Genomic DNA, 25526 nt, shown 5'->3' on the forward strand with positions numbered 1-25526 from the left:
ATTTAGTCAATGATGAGAGTTATATTGTATTTTCAAAGCTCCATTTCTCATTAATAGATTGCTATGATTACGTATGGTAATCCCCATTACTCTTAGTCCTACTCGTCCTCGACCCAGTCATCATTCATGAGGTATTCCACAGACAGGAAACAAAACAGGAAACGCTTTTAGGCTCCACCCCCCCTCCTGCCAGGTGCTATATCACACCTAACCACCAGAAGCACATCCTGACGCACCAAGCAACAAAGGCCTGGACAGGGAGGGAGGGTGGGAAGTATGACTGTAGGACTAAGAGTAATGGGGAATACCATACGTAATCATAGCATTACCTCTACGTCCCTCATCCTCGACCCAGTCATCACTCATGAGGCATACCAAAGCAACGCCAAAACAGGCCTTTGGCAACCTAAACACATCAAAAACAGAGATCAGACACAAAGGAGTGCAGCAAGTGAAAAGTTGAATACAAAAACAGAACTCAGAGCAGAGGGGGAACCCCCACAGCTTGCAACACCCCACGACCAAAATTGGTCCGGTCAGACAGGGCACAATTTAACCTGTAGTGCCTCACAAACGTGGATTCGGAGGCCCAGGTCCCAGCCCGACAAATCTCCTCCAGAGACACACCATGGAAAGCAGCCCAGGAGGCAGACACGCCCCGAGTGGAACGCGCCTGAACACCAGCCGGACAAGGCAAACCAGCACCAAGATAGGCAAGAGAGATGACAGCCTTAATCCAGCGACCCAAAGTGAGCCTGGAAGCAGCCTTACCCTTACCAGCAAAACCAAAGGTCACGAAGAGAGAGTCAGAAGAGCGAAACACCCCAGAACGAGCCACATAAATGGACAAGGCACGTTTGAGGTCCAAAGAATCAAGTAACAGTTCAGAAGGAGAAGAAGGAGAAGGACACAAAGAGGGAAGAACCAGCTCCTGAGAGCAAAGGAAACGGGAGCGGACTTTGGGGACAAAACCAGGGTCCAAAGAGAGCACCACAAGGTCATCCAGAAAACGCAAAAACGGGGGGGAACAACGCAAGGCCGTAAGCTCCCCCAGCCGCCTCGCAGATGTTATAGCCACCAGAAAGGCCACCTTGTGGGACAGAAACTTAAGGTCCACAGACTCCAAAGGCTCAAAAGGAGAAGACTGCAAAACACCCAACACCAAGGAGAGATCCCAAGGGGGCACCAAAGAGCGAACAGAAGGGGAAGTGAGAGAGAAACTCGAAAAAAAGGCGAGAAACCAACAAGCCATCAGAAGGAAGAAAAGAATCCGGGTCCCGGAAGGCACGGATAGCAGCCCATTGGCCTCGTAAGGTAGACAAAGCAAAGCGCTTCTGAAACCCATCCAGAAAAAACTGAAGAACAGAAGACAAAGGGCAAGAGGAAGGTGACAGATCAGAGGAGGAACACCACCCCGAAAAAGAAGACCAGTGCCTTGAATAGGAAGACAAGGTAGACTTCCTACGAGAAGCCTGCAGCACCGAAATCAAGTTGTCGGGCAGACCACGGGCCCCAAGAGACAACCGTTCAACCTCCAAACCGCCAAGGTGAGGGGAACCAGAAAGAGGGACGGAGATCTCAGAGGAGAGGGGTGGCGGGACAGAAGCCAAGGAGGCCCCACCGCCAGGCCCAGCAGCAGAGGAAACCAGGACCTCCTCGGCTAGTGAGGCAGCACTGCCACCACCTGAGCCCCCTCCGGCTGAACCTTCAGCAGAAATGCAGGAATCAAAGGAAAGGGAGGAAAGGCATAGAGAAGCCAAGGAGGCCAAAGGAGAGACATGGCATCCACCCCCCCTGCGCCCACCTCCGGAGACCTGGAGCAGAACAGGGGCCCCGGGGCATTGGACCCTGAGGCAAACAAGTCCAGAGCCGGAGTCCCGATCCTCAGGCAAAGCATCCGAAAGGTCCTGGGAGCCAGACACAGGGACAGAGACGAGGGAAACTTCCGGCTCAGCGAGTCCGCCACCACATTGTCCACACCCCGAATGTGTTGAGCAGACAGGGCCAGAAGATGAAGTTCCGCTCAAGCCGAGATGGAATTGGCCACCAGATTCAGGGATGAACTGCGGGTCCCCCCCTGGTGATTTAGATACGCCACATTCACTGTGTTGTCCGATCTCACCAGGACATGGCAACCCTCCAGATGAAGATGGAAATAGCGAAGTGCCCTCTCCACTGCAGACAATTCCCTCCAGTTGGACGACCTGCGAGACTCAGACGGGAGCCAACGCTCCTGCACCACCCAACGGGCCAGAGTCGCGCCCCAGCCCGAGGCGCTGGCATCCGTTGTCACAACCAGAGGAGGAGGGAGACGAAACAACATCCCCACGGAAAGGTGGGAGGGGTCCAGCCACCACTGGAGAGCAGACACAACATCCAGAGACACAGGAACAGGAACCGCAAAATCCCGGACAGGAAAGGGGACCCACCGCTGCACCTGCCACAGTAGAGGCCGCAGATGAACCCTGGCCCAGGGTACGGTGAAAACAGAAGCAGCCATGTGGCCCTGAACCTCCAGCCACTGAAACAGGGGAGCCGAGGCTTGTGACAACAACTTCCTCTGCAAGGACTGTAGGCGACGAATCCGGGCGTCCGGCAGGAACACCCTGCCCAACACAGAATCGAACACGGCTCCGATGAAGGTCCTCCGGGTCGCAGGTTCCACGTGACATTTGGGCAAGTTGATCGAAAACCAGTGGTCCCTGAGCGTAGACATGGTCAAGTGAAGGTGGTGAGACATGACCTCCAGGGACGGAGCTTGAACCATCCAGTCGTCCAAATACGGGAACACAGACACCCCCAGGAGATGGAGATGGGCCACCAAGGGAGCCACCACCTTAGTGACCACCCGGGGGGCGGACCGAAGACCAAAGGGAAGGACGCAGAACTGCCAGTGCTGACCCTCCAGGCAGAACCGCAGGATACGCATCTTGGAGGTCAAGCGTGGAGAACTCCCAACCCGACTGGATCAATGGAACAATCTTCTGGAGGGTCTCCATCTTGAACGGGATCTTCCGAATGAACAAGTTCAGACCCCGAAGGTTGATGACCACTCGTAAACCCCCTGTGATCTTTGGCACCACGAAGATGAGTAAACGCCCAACCCCTGCTCCGCCAGGGGAACCGGGACAACCGCCAGCTTGCTGACCAAAGGACAAACCCGTCCAACAAGGCCAGAAGTGGGAAGCATCCCGAGGAGAAGGGGTCACCACCACCCCGGAGGGGGGCGGGGGGACAAGAATTCAATCTGGTAGCCCCTCGACAAGACATCCAGCACCCATCTGTCCGAGGTCATCAGGCGCCAAGCAGGAAGGAAGCTGCAAAGTCTCCCACCAACCATTGGAGGACCACCAGCGAGAACGTCCCCAAGGGCGGCCCAGTCAGGAACGCTGCGGACCAGAACCGGCACCCCTCTGGGACTTCTTCTGAAATTTCCGGGGGAAAGAACGCCCAGAGCCACGTTGATTCTGAAAGGAGGACTGCTGAAACCTGGAAGGCTGGCGGAAAGTCCTGGCACCCGAGAAGGAGGGACCCCCCGGGTCGGAAGGTCACGAAAAGACAAAGAATGTTTGCGCTCCTTGAAGACTTTGTGCAGCTTTTCTTCCAGCGAGTCGCCAAACAGACGCGCACTAGTGAAGGGTAGTTTCAAAGCCATGGAACGCTGGGCCGCGTCCGTCTTCCAATCCCGCAGCAACAGGTTACGACGGGCAGCAATAGACAAGCCACAGGACATAGCAGAAGCCCTCACAGAATCAAAGGCGATGTCAGACAGGATCTCCGCCTGGCGCTCCATTGATTCCAGCAACTCTGGACAACCGGCACCCTCCTGCATGTTAGAAAAAAGGGACTTGAAATCTGACAGCAAAGACTGGGCAACATACGCCCCATAAATGCCAGAACGAATAGCCAGATAAGAAGCGGCATAAGATTTCTTCAGGGCAGAATCCACCTTCTTGTCGACACCGTCCTTTAAAATGTTATCATCGGCCATAGAAGGACGACCCACCCGACTGGCCACAACAGAGTCCAAGGGAACGGAGTCAGGCAAAGAGTCCGCCATATCCTATAAAGGATAAAGCTTAGCCATAAACCTCGGCATGGCAATATGATCAGGGTCTTTCCACTTTTTCATCAGGACATCAGAGACAAAGGGATGCACCGGCAAGGACGAGGCAACAGGCTTCCTAAACTGCGGCAGGAGCGAATCTTGAGATGCACTGGGCGCAGAATCATCCGGGAACCCCATGTTAACTCTCACATGAGAAAGGATGTCAAGCAAGAGATCCCTCGAAATGTATTTCCCCGAAAGGACAACACAGGTCAGAGAAGATTCATCAGACTCAACCGAGGATGAAATATCCGAATAAAGTGCAGTAGAACCAGTAGCAGCCTTCTTGGACGCTTTAATGTCAATCAATCAATCATCAATCAATCAATCATCGCATTTATATAGCGCACTACTCACCCAGAGGGTCTCAAGGCGCTGGGGGAGGGGGGTCCTCTACTGCTCTAACAGCCAGGTCTTGAGTTGCTTCCTGAAGGCGAGGTGGTCCTGGGTCAGGCGGAGGTGGGTGGGGAGGGAGTTCCATGTCTTGGCGGCGAGGTAGGAGAAGGACCGTCCCCCTGTGGTGGCTCTTCGGATGCGGGGGACGGCGGCAGAAAGAGTCTCCAGAATAAGGCGCTTAATACGATCATCATCCCACCTGGCACGCTTCACAGGAGGAGGAGAGGAGTCCCCACTGGAATCAGGAGAAGGGTTCAGAGGAGAAGAATGCTTCCTCTTATGATGATGCTTCCCCATCGCAACTCCACATACACTGAAATAAAGCACAAGGCAAAGAAGCAGGTAACCACAGGTAGAAACATCCCCCAGTAGGCACATACATCGTGTAATCCAGCCAGACCAATCAGCCCAAAAAGGCACAAGAGGCAGCAGGGATTTAATTAACCAATAAGAAATCCCCAAAAGCCAAGCCCCACCAGCGACCAATCCAAAGACAGGCCGAACTGGGAACACCCAGGAGGGGCGGGGCCAAGCCGAGATCCTTGGCGTAAGAGCAGCGCAGGCCCAGGACACAGACGATGCCAAAACCGGAGCACCTGGAGCCCACCCAGGCGTCCAGGCCAACAAACAGCCAGGCGGGGACAGAGGGAATGCCGAGACCCGTGACCCCACCCGACCGGCGGGAGCGTAGCAAAACCGGAGCGCCCGGAGCTCCCCTAGGCGCCCGATCAAAGCGGCAGCAACTCGAGAAGCGTCCACCAGCCAGGAAGTGCACGCAACATGAGTCAGCACGGAAGCGTGTACGGAGGCCGACACCCGCGCCCCCCCACCCCACCCAAAGGGAGGGCGCGAGAGCCAAGCTGAGGAATCAAGAGCCATGGGGAGAAGCGCGCCCAATAACCAGCCCAGCGCAAACACCCCCGCACTCACCGCGAATCCAGCGAAGCACCAGGAAACCCACGGAGCCAAGCAGCATAGGTTACCGGAATCCAGGAGAAGACAGGCAAGCCCAGCAGACCCCGCTTCAAGAATCCCACGACGGTCCATGGGAGCCCCCAAAGGCCAGCAGAGGAGGATCCACAGGACGCAGCGAAGCAGGTAAGCGCCCAGCACTCACCCCAGCGTCTCCCATCAAGTAATCCACCAACAGGAAACAAAACAGGATGTGCTTCTGGTGGTTAGGTGTGATATAGCACCTGGCAGGAGGGGGGGTGGAGCCTAAAAGCATTTCCTGTTTTGTTTCCTGTCTGTGGAATACCTCATGAGTGATGAGGGACGTAGAGGTAATAGCAAAGTTATTTTCTTTATTTTTTCTTTATTTCAGTTAGTTCATGAATCACATAAGTTTATAGAAATCTCATCAGAGAAAGATAGAATAACGCATCAAAATATAGATCGCATTAAGTGTGTTCCATAAAGGAGGGAGTTCAATATTCTATAGATCAGGTTCAGAATTTTGGATTTCAAGAACCCCTGAAGAGTTTGAATCCAGAAGAGTGAGATCAAAAGAACATACAACTTCAAAGCCAAATTAATGTAGTAAAACCCCCCATAAAGAGTAGTTTATAAGACTCAGCCAAGGCTCAATAAATTCAATTACATCAGCATACAGTTGCAGTAGCAATTTGTCAAGTCAAATAGCAAAGTAAGGAAGAGAGGGAAAAAGTAGCAGCAGAAGCCACAACCATCAAGGATAAGTGGCAAATACTCCAAAGAATTACACACTGCTATGTAGGAACTGCTATGTAGGAACACATACTAATATAAAAGCCAAGAAGACACGTCGAAAACATTGTAACTAGCTCTTTTCTCCAAGGACCAATAGGACAGCAGGGTTCTCCGGTAAGCAGATTTAGCTCCTTCGTTCTCACGGAAATACACACGACTTATTCTTTTTAACACAAGGCTAGCTACAGTCAGTCTTGCATAGTTAGATTCTGGAAACATCAGGCTTGGTTTCCATAGGCCTTAAACAACAATTGATCTTCTACATCTCAACTTCTTTCATTGCAAGAACAATGACCTACTAACTAAAAGGCAAAATCACTCATAGGTAATCCATTCTTTCTAATACGAATCCTACGGCAGAAGTTAATCTATTCAAACGTTATATGAAACAAGAAGATGGGAAGTTCATTACAGTCCACAATAAAATGTTGCTTATAAAGTAATACATTTGTTAAACCTGAATAATCTGCAGTTAAGACAGCATTTCTAATCAGGTCATTTTTAAGGTCAAGCACATTTCAAATGCGTGTCAGTTTAACATTAGGTTTTACACTCTTCATTGTACATTTAGATTTCTATGTTAATGCATTTTTCATTTTAATTCATGGACACTTTTAGTAGCATACAAGGGTGTGCAACTACTGGAGCCTCTCCACATACATTTGTGTCATACTACAGACTCCAGTGAGGGGGGTCTAGTTCCACTGCTTTGGGCTCAGGGGTTCTGTCGGCATTGTCGGATTGAATTGTATGATGAATAAATATACTGGGTGTACCATATGGCATGTCTCTAGTGTTCTTTCTTCTTTGTATGACCTCATAAGAGAGAAAGCTTGGGTATATCCTCATTAGTATGTACTGGGACAAGGAAGAAAGAAGAGGTGGCAATTCTCAGGTTGCCTACTGGTAATCTCAATTACTCCAAGTAATAGTCTTCATCGTCACAGTCCTACATTCCAACCCTGACCTCTCTCCCAATTACTTATATGGTCCTACTTGATTTGTTTGATATGATGCTTGGGGGGTAACAGGATATGAGGAAGAGTTAATCCTTAATTTATCTCAACACCATTAAAGGGGTGGGTCTCTCCCTGATGTAGGTTAATTATGCTTTTTTTATTGTTGATGGTCTATGTTAGATGTGAATGCCTCATTATTAAGAACTAAGATGAGGAAGACTACTACTCGGAGAAATGAACATTACCGTAAGTAATACAAACATGCTTATTTATCATCTGAAGACTAGGAGAGTATCACCATGGAAAGTCTTATGAAATCTAAAACAGGAATCAGTGTTACAGTACAATTCAGTAACACAATAAATGAAGTGCAGACGTATACCGGTTTAATAACAAAAGTAATGGATTGTTATAATAAATAAGAGAGTGAATGCATGGACAGTGAAAGAGTTGAAAATATTGTTTGCAATAGACATGTCAAGACGTTCTACAAATCCTTAGTTTTAATAGCTAAAATTTACATTGCCAAAATGCTCATTCCTGGCCTTACATTTAATCAACCAATACATTATGGGAACTGTAGTGTTGTTTTTCAAAGTGAACAAACTAAAGTAGATTACAATAGATTTAAGCAAACAGGGACGGAAGTCTATAAAACTTTGTGATTGGTGACAAGGATTCGTCTGCCCATCCTCTTAGATGCAAAACCAAAAGGGATGATGGACGGAGTGTTGAACAATGCAAGCACTCACCCCCAGTCAACTGATCTGGGTTTAATCCATCATCATTCTTTAGCTCACTCCACCACCCCAGTTCAGACATGGCTATATGCAAATCAGTCTGACCCCGTGCCTCATGGGAACAGTCCAGCCCGAACTGCCAAGCCATGTCTCCCCTGGACCGGAAACAAGCATCCTGGGACCGGTTTCTGGCTAGTCAGCCATCATCAGCCAGGCTAGCTTGAATCCTGTGGCAAAGTGAGCAAGGGACCCACGTCTGGGCATACCCTGTCAACTTAGGGCGAACAAAGCAAAACCAAAGGGGATGATGGACGGAGTGTTGAACAATGCAAGCACTCACCCCCAGTCAACTGATCTGGGTTTAATCCATCATCATTCTTTAGCTCACTCCGCCACCCTAGTTCAGACATGCAAATCAGTCTGACCCTGTGCCTCATGGGAACAGTCCAGCCCGAGCTGCCAAGCTATGTCTTCCCTGGACCAGAAACAAGCATCCTGGGACCGGTTTCTGGCTAATCAGCCGTCATCAACCAGGACAGCTTGAATCCAGTGGCAAAGTGAGCGAGGGACCCACGTCTGGGCATACCCTGCCAACTTAGGGCGAACAAAGCAAAACCAAAGGAGATGATGGACGGAGTGTTGAATAATGCAAGCACTCACCCCCAGTCAACTGATCTGGGTTTAATCCATCATCAGGGTTAATTAAAAAGACCACTGGAGTAAAAGAAAAATCTCATTGATGGTGATGGTGTCAGAGGTATTTCTCTTTTTTGATAGTTTTACTGGTTCCAGCCTCTGCACTTCCTCAACTGAATCCCTCCCCTTTATTGTTAATTGGATTTATTAATAAAAGCACACAGGGAACACTTTAGAGGGTACCCTGAATACCTACCAAACACTGGTGTGGTCTCTGCCACCACCAAACATGCTTCTTACCTCATGGGGTCAGAGCCAGTGCTCCCAGAAGCCAGGAACAATGCCTACCCTGGGCGGAGGTTCTTCACACTTCCTCCAGGCTAGAATGGCAATCCAAGGCGGGAAGCATCAAAGGCGATGCCATCTTTGAAATATAACCCGGACATTTCCAGATAGTGTAGGATGCCAACCCTCTGTCCTTCTCTACATTTGGTGGAAGGACAGGCGGGAAAATTAGCTAGCTTAGGAGGTGGTCCCCATTCAGCCAACACCACCCCTAAGGTAGGGCAGGTAATGTGGACCCACTTCTCAGTTTCCTCTATCTTGCTTAAGAGTAAATAAGCCAAATAGGGTCAGGGTTGCGTCCATTCCCCTAAGCAAGTGGTCACGGTCACATAAAGGGTGTAGACACCCTAAAGGTAGGTAGCACATCGGCTACTACCTGTCTCCACCTGTGATGCGCCTCAATTTAGTATTTTGGTGGCACCCCTGAACCCTGAACTTTAGATTCGATGGATCTAAACAGAAACCGAACAAAGAAGAGCTGCTCACTCAAGAACAGAGTACCTGCTGCAGAATTATGGCACGAAACCCTGCCTGCTGCCTCCAAGGACTCAACCATTGTGGTGTGCTGTCTCGTCCTGTTTCTGTGAGTCCTCTAAGAACCCCGAGTACTTCCAGTCCTACATTGGATTTTGGACCAGCACGGACGCTGAGGAAAAGTTTACCACACGATGGAACATATCATGGTTCCATATAGAGCGTGATTTGGATGATTAGCAGTTGAAACAAGAAGTGCACGATTTAGTGCGGAGAATAAGAAGTGAATCTTACATCAAGTATCGTGGACATTGGATATTTTATTATCAAAATTCATACCTGCAGCGATTAATAGGGTGTGAATCATATTGCCAGCGAGCCTTCAGGAAGCCCTGATAGGGCGAAACGCGCGTCGGCTGTGGAATATTGTGTCATAGAATGGAATAAAACGTGATTGATCTACACTATGTGATCTTTATTGATTGGGAACTCTATAACACAAGAACATTCACTGCAGAAGAGTGCTAATTGCACGGAGGATGAGAGTAACCAAAACATAATGTGCTCTGGTGTCTTTTGATACATCCATACCTTTGCAAACTACCAGAGAACTCCCTTGCAGTAAAGGCGCTACTTCCCTGTAGTCCACATGCACTGAACCCGCAGATTCTGACTTACAGACTAGCCGCTCTCCGGCGATGCCGACGCAGCAACTGAACTAAAAGTGGTAAACCAGCTCCAGAGGGTCAGATCTGTCCCCCCACAAAGTGAGAGGATACCAGTGTCTACCAGAGCCATGCTGTAGCAATACCCAAGGTACCAGACCACCTGCAACTGACACCGAGGTGAAGAGTCCAATTCGGACTCCAACTGCCCAGGAAGCAAGCACCAGTCAAGGGACTTTGAGACCCACTTTGTGAGTTGCTCAGCTGTCTGGAAATCGTCCCTGCAACCTGCCTGCCCACTAAGACCATCTTGACACATGGAGCCCGGCTGACGTATCTGCTCTGCACCCAGCCCACATTGCCTGGGTGCCAACGAACCAGCTGTGCTTCTTTGGTCCTGAGGCCCTTATGACCCGATCCCTCATTTGGGGTCCCCCGGACTTATCTGTAAGTCCCCTTGTGCAGCCTGTTTTGAAGTGCCCCCATTCTTTGTAGCACACAAGCTACTAACGACCTCAGCATCCTCCTCCCAACCGAATCCGGGACACTCCAGATGATCCACTGGTGGAACATTGGGCCTTGGCCTGATGCTACCCTAAATCCAGAAGGTGAACCCTTGACAACCGACTGCACAATTTTATATGCATTTTAGTGTTTTTCACCATTTACTTCTATTGTGCTTAATTGCGAACAACTGTGCATTACCTTCCGAACTTTAAAAATTCATAACTTAAAAAGTACTTGCCTGTAAACAAAGTTCTTGGTCTTAAAAATTATATAAAAAACTGTGTTTTTCTGCAAATTGGTCTCAGATTTATTCTTGAGTGTGTGTATCATTTATTGCCTCCCTGAGTACATTAAATGCTAAGCACTACCCTCTGATAAGCCTAACTGCTCGCCGACACTGCCACAATAGAGCATTAGTATTATCTACTTTTGCCTCTATATACTAATCTGGGATCCATTGTGCTCTGTTCATGGCATACTTAGTTTTAGTGCACTATATAGAGAGCCAGCTTCCTACAAGTATTCATTATGAAGTATGCACCACTCACATGTCTTCTGTTTTGATTAAATGGTTAAATGGTATGAATATTTTCTTGATTCAATGGTTGGGTGTGGAATTCAAATATATACAGATCTGAATTTTCAGCAAACAGGCAAACTGGGCCTTAAAAGGGAACACGAAAAATACATGCCCCAGAATGCAAAGTAACTTTGGGCAAAAAAAAAAGTAAGAAAGAGTAGTTATTATACATAACATGGGGTCATTTAGAAGCTATTATCTGACTCGAGGTCCAGCTAACAAGATAGATTTAGCATTTGTTTTTGAACGCTGGTAGACCAGGTTTCAAAGCTTGTCCATAGTGAGCTGGAATGTGGTATAACTCACGTCATCTTTTTTTCTGTAGCTGGCCCTTCATAACTTCTCGTGGAAAAGTGTGGCTCAATGATTAGAGCGGCAGACCCTGATGCAGAGGTCTAGCCCGGGACCAGGGTTCAATTCCCCGCCTCGGTGTTTCTTGGGCTCAAAATTCCACAGACCTGATCATTCTCGCCTCGGTGCCTATTCCAATCATGGAGTCCCACTCGGCATCTCTGGGCAATAGCTTGCTTAATCTCCACAACAGCCCCCACAACGCAAAGGATGCCTGGCCTCCACCTTGGGGGTGCCCAGGAGTGGACGCATTTACAATATATATAGCCCTGTTTCGAGTAGTGCGTTTGTCACATTTGCAGAAATAGTACGTTTGAAAGATTTCATGACATAATATCCATTTGTGAAGAGGTAGCTAACTACTTTGAGGGATTGCTGTGAAGAGTTTCCCATAAACGTAAAGCTAGATGTTTAAACACTGGCAGGGCCTTTCTTCTGTCTGAGGTGAAGGAAAACATTGCTTTTGAGTATACAATGACTGATGTTACTGAGAAATTGATGGCCCAGTCCTCAGGGCTCATTTAACGAAGTGCTGGAGTTCTGTAACTGTTGTCTTGGGTCACTTAATTTGTACAAAAGTACCAAATTATCTTTGTCCATAAATGTTGTTTGCCGGTACTATATTTGGCATAAACAAGGTAAATAGGCATTAATAAAATTACCTTGGGTGAGGATGGGGAGGGAGAAAGGAAAGTAATAAACACACTGGAGAGCTACCAAACGACCCTGTGACTTGTGTGACCAATACACTCAGCCAGTCAAAGCTTTATAGCGGATGCCACATTGCATTCTGTATTTTCAGAGGACCATAACTCGCGCCAAAGGGGCATTTTCTAATATTTATTTCATTAGATGGAGAGAACAGCTTTATTTTACTCACAATGAAGTGTCACTCAAAGTGTCACACATATGGCATTGAAATGTCACACATAAGCGCACTGAAAACATGAAAATGTGACACACAGAGTCACACTAGGAACATGGTACCATGGGCCTCATTTATGAGGCCGTGCGTCACTTTTACGCCGCCGGTGCGTCACTCTTTGTGACGCACCAGTGGCGTAAAAAATGCACCTTGTTGCGCCATATTTACAAAGTGACGCATCTAGGTAGATGCGTCACTTTGTAAACCGCTGCGCCACATTATACCTGCGCCAGGTATAATGTATGCAAGGGGGGCGTATTGACGCAAGGAAGGGTCGAAGAAGTGACGCAGTGAAATCAATGAGATTTCACTGCGTCACTTTTAGGACGCTGTTGCGTCAAAATCTTGCGCCTGCCTCACAGCAGGCGTAAGACTGACGCAGGCCCTTTCACATCGGGCTTGTCCCATGTGAAAGGACGCATTGCTGGACTTGCGTCACTTTTGTGACACACTCCAGCAATGCATCACTTTTGCGCTTACAGATACGTCAGAAATACTGACGTATCTGTAACTCCTTGCGACATGATGCATCATACATTAAATATGACGCATCAGGAATGTTGCAAGGAGTGCGCAGTGAAAAGTGACGCATCGCTGCTTTCACGCAGCGATGCGTAATTTCTCATAAACGAGGCCCCCTGTGTGTACCTTAACAAGGGTGGAGTGCGCGCACATAGCGACATCTACACTGCGAGCCTTTAGTACCTTATACTCTTGCACAGACTCCAGGACGGTCACCACATTGTGGGACCGGTGATCCCGCGACTCGCGGCACACCACGCAGATTGCCCTCTGGTCGTCCTCGCAAAAGAGTTTCAGCTTTTCTTGGTGCTCGTCGCACTTTCCCTCTTCCTGCTGCAGCTTCAGCTTTAAATTCAGCTGCTTGGAGATCTCCACCACCCTGGCGAGCTGCCTGCTGGGTCTGAGGTCGTCCCGCTGGAAACCCTGTCTGCACTCGGGGCAAGAGGCTTCGCCCTGGACCCCCTTGCAGTACTGGCAAATGCATCCGCGGCAGAAGCTGTGTCCACACTCGATGGCCACCGGGTCTGTGAAGTACTCCAGGCAAATGGAGCAGGTGACCTCGGCCAGGAGATTTACCACAGCCATTTCCGCGTGCGAGGAGTAGCTGGGAAGCAGCTTCAGTTTGAGCCCTTTACTCTGTCTGCAACAAGATCCAGGAAGCGCATGGAGCGGGTTCTAATTCCGGGACCTCCCCTTCTGCTGACATGCTTTCACGGATACCGTCCAAATGCCAACACTCCCACAGACATTGGAGCCGTGTGCAGCTGTCATTACTGTTATGTCTTTATTCGACTGTGAATTATTTATTTTGCTTATAATGCATGACTTACTAAGAATAAGGGAGGTCACGGGACTTACAATGCTTTTTGTCACAATTAACCATCGAGGCAGAACGAATTCTTATACTTTAGAACGATACACAGACAAAATATCGAGTTTTAAATTTCGATATACAATTATATCGAAGTTTAAATATCGATGGGACATAATATAGATGGTAAGTAATATCGACAGTCTTAATATCGATATTAGTATGATATTAGTAATTTCGAAGTTTTAAATATCGATGTCAATAATATCGAAATAAATAATTTCGATGTTACTAATATCGATTTTTAAATACATTTTGTGTATATTATATTGTATTTATTATGTTTTATTATTTATTTTTAATATAATTTAATTAAATATTGTCTTTTAGTACTGTAGCGGGTTGTGGGTTTATAGGGGAATAGGGTGGGAAGTAATTTAATTATGTTAAATTAATTATTAATTAGTAGGAATTATTAATTAATTAATTGAGAATTAATTTTTAATTAATTTTAATTAATTGATTAATTGATAAATATGTTCTGTAGCGGGTTATGGGTTTATAGGGGAATAGGGTGGGAAGTAATTTAATTATGTTAAATTAATTATGAATTAGTAGGAATTATTAATTAATTAATTGAGAATTAATTTTTAATTAATTTTAATTAATTGATTAATTGATAAATATGTTCTGTAGCGGGTTATGGGTTTATAGGGGAATAGGGTGGGAAGTAATTTAATTATGTTAAATTAATTATTAATTAGTAGGAATTATTAATTAATTATTAAGAATTATTTGTAAATAATTTCAATTAATTGATTAATTGATAATTATGTTCTGTAGTGGGTTATGGGTTTATAGGGGAATAGGGTTGGAAGTAATGTAATAATGTTTAAATAATTATTAATTAGTAGGAATCATACATTAATTAAAAATAATTGGTAATTATATTTAATTATTTTGGTAATTATTTTTAATTAATTGATAAATATGTTCTGTAGCGGGTTATGGATTTATAGGGGAATAGGGTGGGAAGTAATTTCATTATGTAGAATTAATTATTAATTAGTAGGAAGCATACATTTATTTTTATTAATTGGTAAATAAATGTAATTAATTGGTTATTAATTTTAAATAATTAATTAATTGATAGATGTAATTATAAGTATGTAATTTAAACCCCTACGCTATCCAACACTTTCCCTACTGTTGCACTCTCTGGAGTTGGAATAGTAATTGTTACCCCTACGCTATCCAACACTTTCCCTACTGTTGCACTCTCTGGAGTGGGAATAGTATTTGTTACCCCTACGCTATCCAACACTTTCCCTACTGTTGCACTCTCTGGAATTGGAATAGTAATTGTTACCCCTACGCTATCCAACACTTTCCCTACTGTTGCACTCTCTGGAGTTAGAATAGTAATTTTTAATCCTACGCTATCCAACACTTTCCCTACTGTTGCACTCTCTGGAGTTGGAATAGTAATTGTTACCCCTACGCTATCCAACACTTTCCCTACTGTTGCATTCTCTGGAGTGGAAATAGTAATTGTTACCCCTATGCTATCCAACACTTTTCCTACTGTTGCACTCTATGGAGTTGGAATAGTAATTGTTACCCCTACGCTATCCAACACTTTCCCTACTGTTGCACTCTCTGGAGTTGGAATAGTAATTTTTAAACCTACGCTATCCAACACTTTCCCTACTGTTGCACTCTCTGGAGTTGGAATAGTAATTTTTAATCCTATGCTATCCAACACTTTCCCTACTGTTGCACTCTCTGGAGTTGGAATAGTAATTGTTACCCTGACGCTATCCAACACTTTCCCTACTGTTGCACTCTCTGGAGTTGGAATAGTAATTTTTAATCCTACGCTATCCAACACTTTCCCTACTGTTGCACTCTCTGGAGTTGGAATAGTAATTGTTACCCTGACGCTATCCAACACTTTCCCTACTGTTGCACTCTCTGGAGTTGGAATAGTAATTTTTAATCCTACGCTATCCAACACTTTCCCTACTGTTGCACTCTCTGGAGTTGGAATAGTAATTGTTACCCTGACGCTATCCAACACTTTCCCTACTGTTGCACTCTCTTGAGTGGGAATAGTAATTTTTACCCCTACGCTATCCAAAACTTTCCCTACTGTTGCACTCTCTGGAGTAGGAATAGTAATAGTTGCCCCTCCGCTATCCAACACTTTCCCTACTGTTGCACTCTCTGGAGTGGGAATAGTAATTGTTACTGCTACGCTATCCAACACTTTCCCTACTGTCGCACTCTCTGGAGTGGGAATAGTAATTTTTAGTTTTCAAAAAGAAGGGAGGGTGATCAATCGATCAGCGGGGCATATTTTACCACTCGGACAAGTGGAAGGTCCAGTATCAGCCAATGCCCCCAGGAGGTCAATGAAAACAAAGTGGGTAGCTGAGCAGTTCCTAAATGAAGAATTGTGTGTATTTGGCGTGTCCGAGGGTGTACATGTGGCACCCTAGGGCATCCATTGTGTTGGATGTATTTGCCTCACACGCCCGAATGGGTGTCATGCTTCATCATTGGCGTTTGCTCCTCGTCGGGGAGGCGGTGCAATCCCCGACGGGCTCACCTCAAAGAGGGGCTCTTTATCGGAGATCTTTTGATCCAACAGCCTTTTGGTGAAGTGCGGGTGTGTGGAGGATTGGAGCAAATAGTCAGAAAAAGGGGGTAAAATGTAGTAGGGAGTACCAAAAACTATTACTTTATTCAGGAGGTCTCCTGCTACGGTTAAAAACGTGGGTCCAACTCACTTGGTACCACCTAGTTAGGTACTGTGATACTAGATGAGGATGGACAGGGAATTGGTCAACATGTTTCTCGCATAAGGAATCTGTCCGCGATTCATCAGGACCATTAAGGTGTAGAAATGTTAAAATTTGCAATAAATCAACATCATGCTGGTGTCATGTGTGAAATGCAAGGAAAAGAAGGTCTAAATACCTCTGAAGTCAAATCCTATGCCTAGATTGGGGAATAAGAAGTTATTTGCATTAAATCATAGCAAAAAACACAACTTTAATGACGCCAAAAGTACACACAATGTGTCATGCTAGTGTTGGTGGAGGTGCAACTAGCTCAGGTGAACTATGGCTGCATAGTAGCAGCGTGCAGTGGGCACAACAAACCAGCATTCTGTGTTTAGAAGAAGTGCTCCATACTCGAAGTGTGGTTTCAAACAGGCAATTAAAAACAGTTAAAATACAGCAGTGTACTAAGGAACACCAGTTACTCATTATGAAGTGCAAATTGGGAGTTCTCACTCAATGAACGCAGTGAGATGATCAGCATACATCCATCTCACCTAAGGGTCGAGGATTATATGCTCCATGAGTGTTCGGCGGTAAGAGAACATCAGGAGAGCACCTTTAGATGTTGCTGCGGGAGAAGGAAGTTTGTACATGGTTAGAATAGCCACTGTTACCGGGGGAGGTTTGTGGGAGAGGGCGGGACCTCTTTCTAAAATGCGCCCTCTGTTACCATTGCAGGGTCAGATTCGGTTGTATGGAGGTCCCATTTGGGACCGCCGTTGCGATCCGCGGATCGTCTTACCTCTGGTAGCCTGCGTCCCTGCTGTGTGACCTACCCATCACCGCCGAGCTCGAGTAGATGGAAGAGCTCGGCGGCGCCCGCCATATCTAGCGGTGAGCGTCCGGGAGGCGGAGTGATGCTCCGCCCTTGTGTGTGGGTCACATGGTGCGGGTGTCCGCGGTAGCAGCCATCTTGGAATGGCTAGTGGAAAGAGTGTAGTCTTGTTCCACATATGTATAAATTGGCGGAACCTCAGTAACCATTATTCAAGTTAGGTATTTGAATCGCCCTAGTTTACCAACCACAAATTCGTTAGGGGTAGTTGAGATATCATTTATGTTAGTGGCCCGGTCACGTTTAGTCAAATGGTCCGTCTATGGCCGCCATCTTGGAATGGCTAGTGGATAGAGTGTAGTGTTTATCCACATGTGTATAGACAGGCAGGACCTGAGTAACCATTGCTCAAGTTGGGTATTTGAATCGGCCTAGTTGACCGACCGCAAAATCGGTTGAGGTAGTTAAAATATCCTTCATGTGGGTCTCCCGGGCACGTGTGGTCAAATTACCCATCTTTGGTACGCTCATGCTGGACTCGGGCTATGTAACGGGGAGGGTATGTAGTGGTTACATATGGCGGTATTCTCTATTTATGAATGGAGGAACATCGATATAGGACCAGGATTCCATAAGCATAATTATAGCAGGTGTATCCGTCTTGTGTGACATGTCATGTCGGTTATTTGTATGGTCTGGTATGGTATAAGTAAAGACAACAATTGTGTAGGGAGCTCCAGTTATTTACAAGCGGTATGTGGGAGGATATCGTATATTTATATATATATATATATATATTTATAACCAGACAATGATGCCATGTGTGCAGTATCCAAGTTTGGTGTCTCCAAAAGCTCTATGGTGGCAGGGAGCAGCAGCGGGTATTTCAGTGAGGTGCCTGGTTAGGACATCAGCTGCGGATCCCATGTACGGTGGTATCATCAGTAACATTGTGGCAGATTATGTCATAGGGCGTGCCAGGGGATGTCTTCATTAAGGCCCCCGCTGTCAGATGCTAAGCGGTGTACCCATCTTTGCTCCTTGCGGAACAATGCTTGTTTAGGGCAATTGGCGCTGGATTCGAGCGCCAGCCACTTGAGTGAGTCTGCCCTATGGTTTGCCTCAACAAAATGTTTGCACATTTTGGTGTTTGTCTTTTTACAGCGGAAGTTGCTGTGATGTTCTATAATACGTGTTTTAACTGGACGGGTCGTCATCCCAACGTATTGTAGACCACATGGGCAAGTAAGCATGTATATACAGTGGGAGGTGTTGCAATTAGTATGACCCCTGATTTCCTAAATAAATGTGTCACTCAGTTGGATTGTCTTGTGTATGGTTGTATAGGCACAGACCCCACAGGATCCACACGGATAGTGGCCTTTGACTGGCGGTAAATTCCACAGAGTTTGTTGGGTCCCTTTCTTTTGTACTTTGGGTCTAGTGCTTATCAGGATATCTTTGATATTCTGGGACCTTTTGAACGCAAACCTGGGTGTGGCAAGGTTAAGGTTGCCTGTGTTTAAAATGTCCCAGTGTCGCTTTATCACACTTTTGATTTTGTTGGAACCAGGGGTGAAAGTTGTAACACAGGTAATTGGTTGGTTCTCAATGGGTTCCGCCACACGTGGTTCAAGTAGGGCCTCACGGTTGTTATTTCTTGCTCGTTTTTGGGCCCTAGTAACCTCTCTCTTGGGGTACCCTCTATCTAGCAAATTCCTGGATAGGATTGCAGATTCTTGCTTATAGTCAGTTAGTTCACTGCAGTTTCGCCTTACCCTAAGAAATTGGCCAAAGGGAAGGTTGGACCGTAGGGCTTTGGGGTGGTGGCTGGAATAATGTAGCAAGCTGTTACGGTCAGTGGGTTTCCTGTACATAGTACTGCTAGGTACTCCCTCTCTCAGTTTTATTGTGAGGTCAAGAAAGGCAATTTCCTTTGGTGAAGCAGACATCGTGAAGTGGAGATAAGGGTTAAGAGTGTTCACCCAATTGAAAAAGGCCTCATGGGAGGTCGATGGTCCTGTCCATAGAATGAGGATGTCATCTATGAATCTTTTCCACAACCTGATGTTGTCAAGGAAGGGATTAGACTTGTTATGTATGTACCTATTTTCGAATTCCGCCATGTAAAGGCAGGCCACCGAAGGGGCAAAAGTACTGCCCATAGATGTCCCTTGGGTTTGATGGTAGAACTGGCCCTTAAATTCGAAATAGTTTTCCATTAGTGCCAAGGTTGCACACTCCATGATGAATGTCTGTGGAGTAGTTGAATTCCAAATTTCTAGTTCAAGTCTTTCCTCAATTACCTCGAGTGTGGCCCTCTGAGGAATGTTCGTATAGAGGGCCTCCACGTCGAGGGTGATTAGGAGATTGATCTGCCCTGTGTCTTGGATGGTGTCCAGTATGCGGAGGACATCGGAGGTGTCCTGGATGTATGAGGGTATCCGTCTCACAAGGGGTTGCAAAAAATGATCACAAAATTGTGATAGTGGTTCCAAGATGGAATCAATCCCCGAGACGATAGGTCGCCCGGGTACCGGTCTAGATTCTTTGTGGGTTTTAGGTAAAATGTAGAAGTATGGAACCCTGGGATCTTTTTTTGACAGGAATTCTGCTTCTTTTTTGGTAATCCACTGTTCACATTCTGCATTGTCAATCAGACCTGTGATTATGGTGTGTAAGCATGGGGTGGGATCACACGGGATCGGTGTGTAATACCGTCTGTCATTCAGTTGCCTGATGCACTCACGATCATAATCCACAGTGTTCATAAGCACTGTTGCCCCACCCTTATCCGCCTGTTTGATGGTAATCAGGGGATCTTCAGCCAGTGATTTCAGAATGTCCATCTCTTGCCGTGAGATGTTGCAATGTTTTCTTTGCTGATCTAAAGTTTTTAGATCTTTTAATACCGCCTGTTCATAGGTGAGGACTTCATTCGGAACCATCCCATTGTGGGGTGTAAAAGTTGAGGGATTGTGTAAGCCTGAATCTTCCGTCGGGTCATTGGGCCTCTCGTTAAAGAAGGCTTTCAATCTGATCTTGCGGAAGAGAGATTGGATTTCACGGGTTTGTTGAAAAAGGTCAGTTTTTGGGGTTGGTACAAAGCCCAGTCCTTTTTGTAGAACACATGACACCAGCATGCTGTTGATTTATTGCAAATTTTAACATTTCTACACCTTAATGGTCCTGATGAATCGCGGACAGATTCCTTATGCGAGAAACATGTTGACCAATTCCCTGTCCATCCTCATCTAGTATCACAGTACCTAACTAGGTGGTACCAAGTGAGTTGGACCCACGTTTTTAACCGTAGCAGGAGACCTCCTGAATAAAGTAATAGTTTTTGGTACTCCCTACTACATTTTACCCCCTTTTTCTGACTATTTGCTCCAATCCTCCACACACCCGCACTTCACCAAAAGGCTGTTGGATCAAAAGATCTCCGATAAAGAGCCCCTCTTTGAGGTGAGCCCGTCGGGGATTGCACCGCCTCCCCGACGAGGAGCAAACGCCAATGATGAAGCATGACACCCATTCGGGCGTGTGAGGCAAATACATCCAACACAATGGATGCCCTAGGGTGCCACATGTACACCCTCGGACACGCCAAATACACACAATTCTTCATTTAGGAACGGCTCAGCTACCCACTTTGTTTTCAATAGTAATTTTTACTCATACGCTATCTAAAATGTATTTAGCTTTTTTATTAGTATTATGTTGGTATTAATTGTTATTTATGTAAATATTTTATGTAAATAAATGTATTAGTAATTTAATACATATTTATTTGTTTTTAAGTTTTGACAATAATTAATTTAGAGTTATTATTAATGAAAAATATATTATGTATTATATATTTATTAACATTAATTTGTATTACATTATGTATTAATTTTAAATATTATAGTACATTTTTAAATATGTTTATTACATTTATAAGTATTATTTTGTTAATATTACATTTTTATTATATTTAAAAAAAACAATATTTTTGTCATTCTATATTTTATTTTCGATATTTTTGTACTTACCTTGTTAGGGATAGGATTCCTATATTTTTGACTTCGATATTTTTGTTCCGATATTTTTGTATATCGATATTTTTGTTTTCGATATTTTGTCAGACATTCCTTTAGAACATATGTAAGAAATTAGATTGTTATTTGAGGTGAGTGGCTGTGCACCTCATGGAAAAATCTCGACTCTTGTCACAGTGAACTCTTAAAGTCACTAAATTAACCTGAGCTCACCCACTCTGGTTGCTATGGCACAGAGCAGACAGGCTTAAATTGGAGTAATTTTTAAACTATTGCATTACAGTAATACAGTCAAAGATGTAAAACAATAAGTATTCCAAACCAAATTAGTAAAATAAATGTATTTAACAAAATTATAAAAATCCAAAATGAAAAACCAAAGATTTGATTTTTTTTTTTTTAATATTTAAGTAAGAACGCCGTCAAAAATCTGAAAGAACCAATGATAGTCAATGGTAGTGTTAGACCAGGACCAAGGTGCAATTTGAGGCTGACGGTGGTGGAGGGTGGATCGAATACATCAACCAGGTTAGTCCTGGATGGTGGCTCTGCCCAGGCTGCTGTATTACTTCAGGACGCTCCCGGTATGGATCCCAGGCTCTGTTTTTCGGCGCCTAAGGTCTCTGGTCATAGCATTCCTATGGGGCACAGGGAGGAGGCGCATAGCGCTGGACACCCTTCTGCGTCCCAAGGATGAGGGAGGCTTAGCGGTGCCTGATTTTGAAGGGTATTATCTAGCGGCACAGTTGCAGGTTTTCACCCAGGAGGTCGCGAGGGTATATAGAGGCCCAGAGCATGCTAGAGAAGAGGGTACTCCGCGGCATGTGCTGGCGTACATTACACTGCACCAGAAGCTTTTAGTCAGGGACCTGACGGTGGAGGAACAGACATTCCGACTCTGCTGGAATCGGGCGCGCAAACGAGCGGGGGTCCGCCTTATGTATGCTCCTGAAATCCCGTTGGGGATGGTTACGGCCCTCCCTCATGGAGGGGACTGGTCGCGGCTGTTAGGGTGGGAAGAGGCTGGGATCCAGATGCTGGGCGACTTGTACGAGGATGGGGTGCTGCTTCCGTTTCAGGAACTGCAAGAGCGGTTCGACCTACCGCGAGGCGACTACCTGTTGCATGCGGCGGTCACGGGCGCCATGCAGGGTCATTGGGGAGAAGGTTTGCAGGAACCGGGTACCTCTATGGCATGTCAGTACACGATGATGGCAGCCGGGACGTTTAAGGCTGTCACCTGTTTATACTCCAGAATGTTGCGAGAGGCTCTGCAGCCTCTCGCCGCTCTGAAGGCCAAGTGGGAGTTGGACCTTCAACTGGAGATCCCTGATACGACTTGGGGCCAGCTGCTGCGACGGGCGCGGAAAAGTTCGAGAAATGCCAGGTTTCAGCTAATCCATTTCTATGTCATTCATAGGGCGTACCTCACACCGGGGAAAATACGACAATACTTTGGGGTGGAACAGGCTGCCTGCCCCAGATGCAACACAGTTGGAGCAGACTTGGGTCACATGTTGTGGGATTGCCCTGCCTTGGGAGATTACTGGCAGGAGATTGGGAGGGCCCTCAACAATGCAACGGATAGAGACATTCAGTACACCAAAGCAGTGGGGGTCCTCCATTGGTTTCCACACACGCCTAAGAATAAAAATACCAGCAAATTCATAGATTTGGGACTAATCCTTGCTAAGCGGGAGATAACGAGAAATTTGAAATCGAGGACGGGACCCACATTTAAAAGATGGTATGGTGAATGTTTGCGGTGGGCGGCGTGTGAAAGCACCTTGAGGTACCAGGTGGCTTGGAGAACGAATGATGAGAAGGCTATGGAGAGGGCGACTGCATGGGAATTGATGGTACAGGTGCTCCGAGAGGCTGCCGACGAGGAGCATGAGGAATTGGAGGAATTGGGTACAGCCAACCCCGTCACCTTACCGGGGGACACACCTTAGTGAATGTATGAACTTCCTACACCACACCAGACTCTCTTTTCAGTAGTGATTTTGTACAGCGCGACCACGGGGGGGGGATGTTGGAATTGTTGGGTTGTTGGGGGCCGTTGTTTGTTGGGGTGGGGGAGGGGCGAAAACCACAAAAGCAACCCACTCTTTTTTGCAGTAATGACATCAGACAATGTAAGATACAGCAAGGACAGTTCTACGGATGGAGGCTGAACTGTCTTCGGTATGGGGACGTGCCACTCAGTACGGGGGTCGGCAATCACTGTGTTTTCTTGCTATGTTTCTGATTGCACTTTGACTTTAATGTCTGTACATTTATATTGGTGATGCAATAAAAACGATGTTAAAAAAAAAAAAAAAATCAACCAGGTTAGTCCTGGTCAGACAATTTAACTTCTGGCTAACGGCCCAATTTAGAGTTTGGGGAAGAGGGTACTCTGTCACAACGACAACAGAGTACACTCCATGAAAAACTGAAGGTCGGGGGACGTGGCTTGCACGCCGTCTAAGATGGAGGCGTAGAGAGAAGGCTCCGACGCCGACCTCCGCTCCTAATGAACTTCTGCTCCAACCAGTCATTTTCGAGGTCGGAATATGAGGTGAGCCCAGTGCTCTCATTTCTTTGACTTTGGATGCTCATTACCCTTGGATCTCAACGCGACTCGGCTCTCCCGATTCTGGACGCCATTTTGTTTTTTCTTTTTCACGCGTTTTTCCACTGAGGCGCAATGTTATTTAATGCATTCTTCTTGTCCTGCAAATATATTCGAATGACTCTTCCAGCAAAACCTTTCTAATTGGGCTCTATGTTATTCATATGTCTGACTATTGCACTTTACGCATTTTTTTCTCCTCAAATATGATGTTTGCCCTGGATTAGCCGCAGTTTTGAGTGTTTTACTTCATGCTTCATATTATCTTTCCTCTTGACCACCTGCAACTGTTTTGAACGGTATCTGTGAAATTCACAAATGATACTAAGTGCCTCTCCTCAAATTAATCTGTTTCTGTGAGAAGTTGGCCTGGTATATGATGTTCACTATTCTAGTGAGCACCTTGCACCAGTCCAAACAACCCTTATGGTGATGGTTGTAAAGTCAACCTTATAGACCAGCTATCCTAGTGGTAGCATGGACAAAGCAGTCTTAGGCTAAACTCAAGAGGGCATGTGAAGCCAGCTGTTTTACCATATGTAACCCCTTTAATACCAAATGAAAGGACACCTCACAGGATATATATAAAATATATATGTTATTTATTTCTAGACAAACCCTCTGAACTCTTTATGAGGTCAGACGCACAAGCACATTACAAGATATTTAATTGAAATACAATAAGTTGCACAAAGTACAGTAGGGCCCTAGGGGCATGCTAAACCATATACTAAAATAGTGCTATAAGAACCACCACACGAAAAGTGAATTGGCCTAGGTCCTAGGGAATCGCTGGGGCTATGCTGTACTACCAACAGATAGGAAGCAGGAGGCCCACGGGATGCGTGTGCAGTGTCTAAACACACACTTGAGTTACCATAAAGAATGAATGGAAACGTAAAAGATGTAAACTAGTTCTTTTAGAGCACTTCTGACTGGACTCAATGAAAGTTACTTGAAACCTAGACAGTTGGATAGTCAATACCCACAGGAGCACTGGAGTACTCGTGTTACCTCTCCCACAGGAAGTGGGTGCATAGGTGTCAAAGTGTGTCGAGTTTTGTCGCTGAATCCTATGGAGCCTTGAAGAAATATGCTGCAGGTAACCAGGAGAGAAGTGTCCAGGTGGATACAAGGGTGGATCAAGGATGAAGAGGACCTGAAAGCAGTGGGGACAGAGTCTGGGTCACTAGCCAGTGACCAGGAAGGAACCAGGCGATGTCGCGAAGCAATCAGGTGATGTTGTGAAGCTTGTCTCTGCAGCCACGTGGACCAGGAGGCGTCAACGACAACCAGGAGTCAGGCACGAACTGTCCCACGAAGGCTCTCGCTGTCTGCGGTGTCGGCTTCCGATTGGAGTCAACAAGCCTTGGCAAAGGCAACCCACGCAGGAAACAAAGTTGGCTTCTTACTCAGACCAGCAAGGTCTGAGGGGCTGCTTCTTTAGAGGGAAGCAAGTGCCAGTCTGGAGCAACTAGAACAGCAGTGTAAATTC

General features: G+C 46.1%; 1 protein-coding gene across 1 annotated transcript in view; it reads right to left on the reverse strand.

Annotated features, from left to right (window-relative positions):
• Positions 1-13585, reverse strand: part of LOC147673986 (E3 ubiquitin-protein ligase TRIM39-like) — a 149267-nt gene extending 135682 nt beyond the window's left edge. The window contains exon 1 of the mRNA XM_086945071.1: positions 13120-13585. Within this exon, the coding sequence (XP_086801197.1) occupies positions 13120-13521 (402 nt within the window). The 5' untranslated portion in view covers positions 13522-13585. The remainder of the gene's footprint in view (positions 1-13119) is intronic.
• Positions 13586-25526: the final 11941 nt, after the last annotated feature.

Source organism: Lissotriton vulgaris, chromosome 12 (genome assembly GCF_964263255.1).
Source record: "Lissotriton vulgaris chromosome 12, aLisVul1.2, whole genome shotgun sequence".
NCBI lineage: Eukaryota > Metazoa > Chordata > Amphibia > Caudata > Salamandridae > Lissotriton > Lissotriton vulgaris.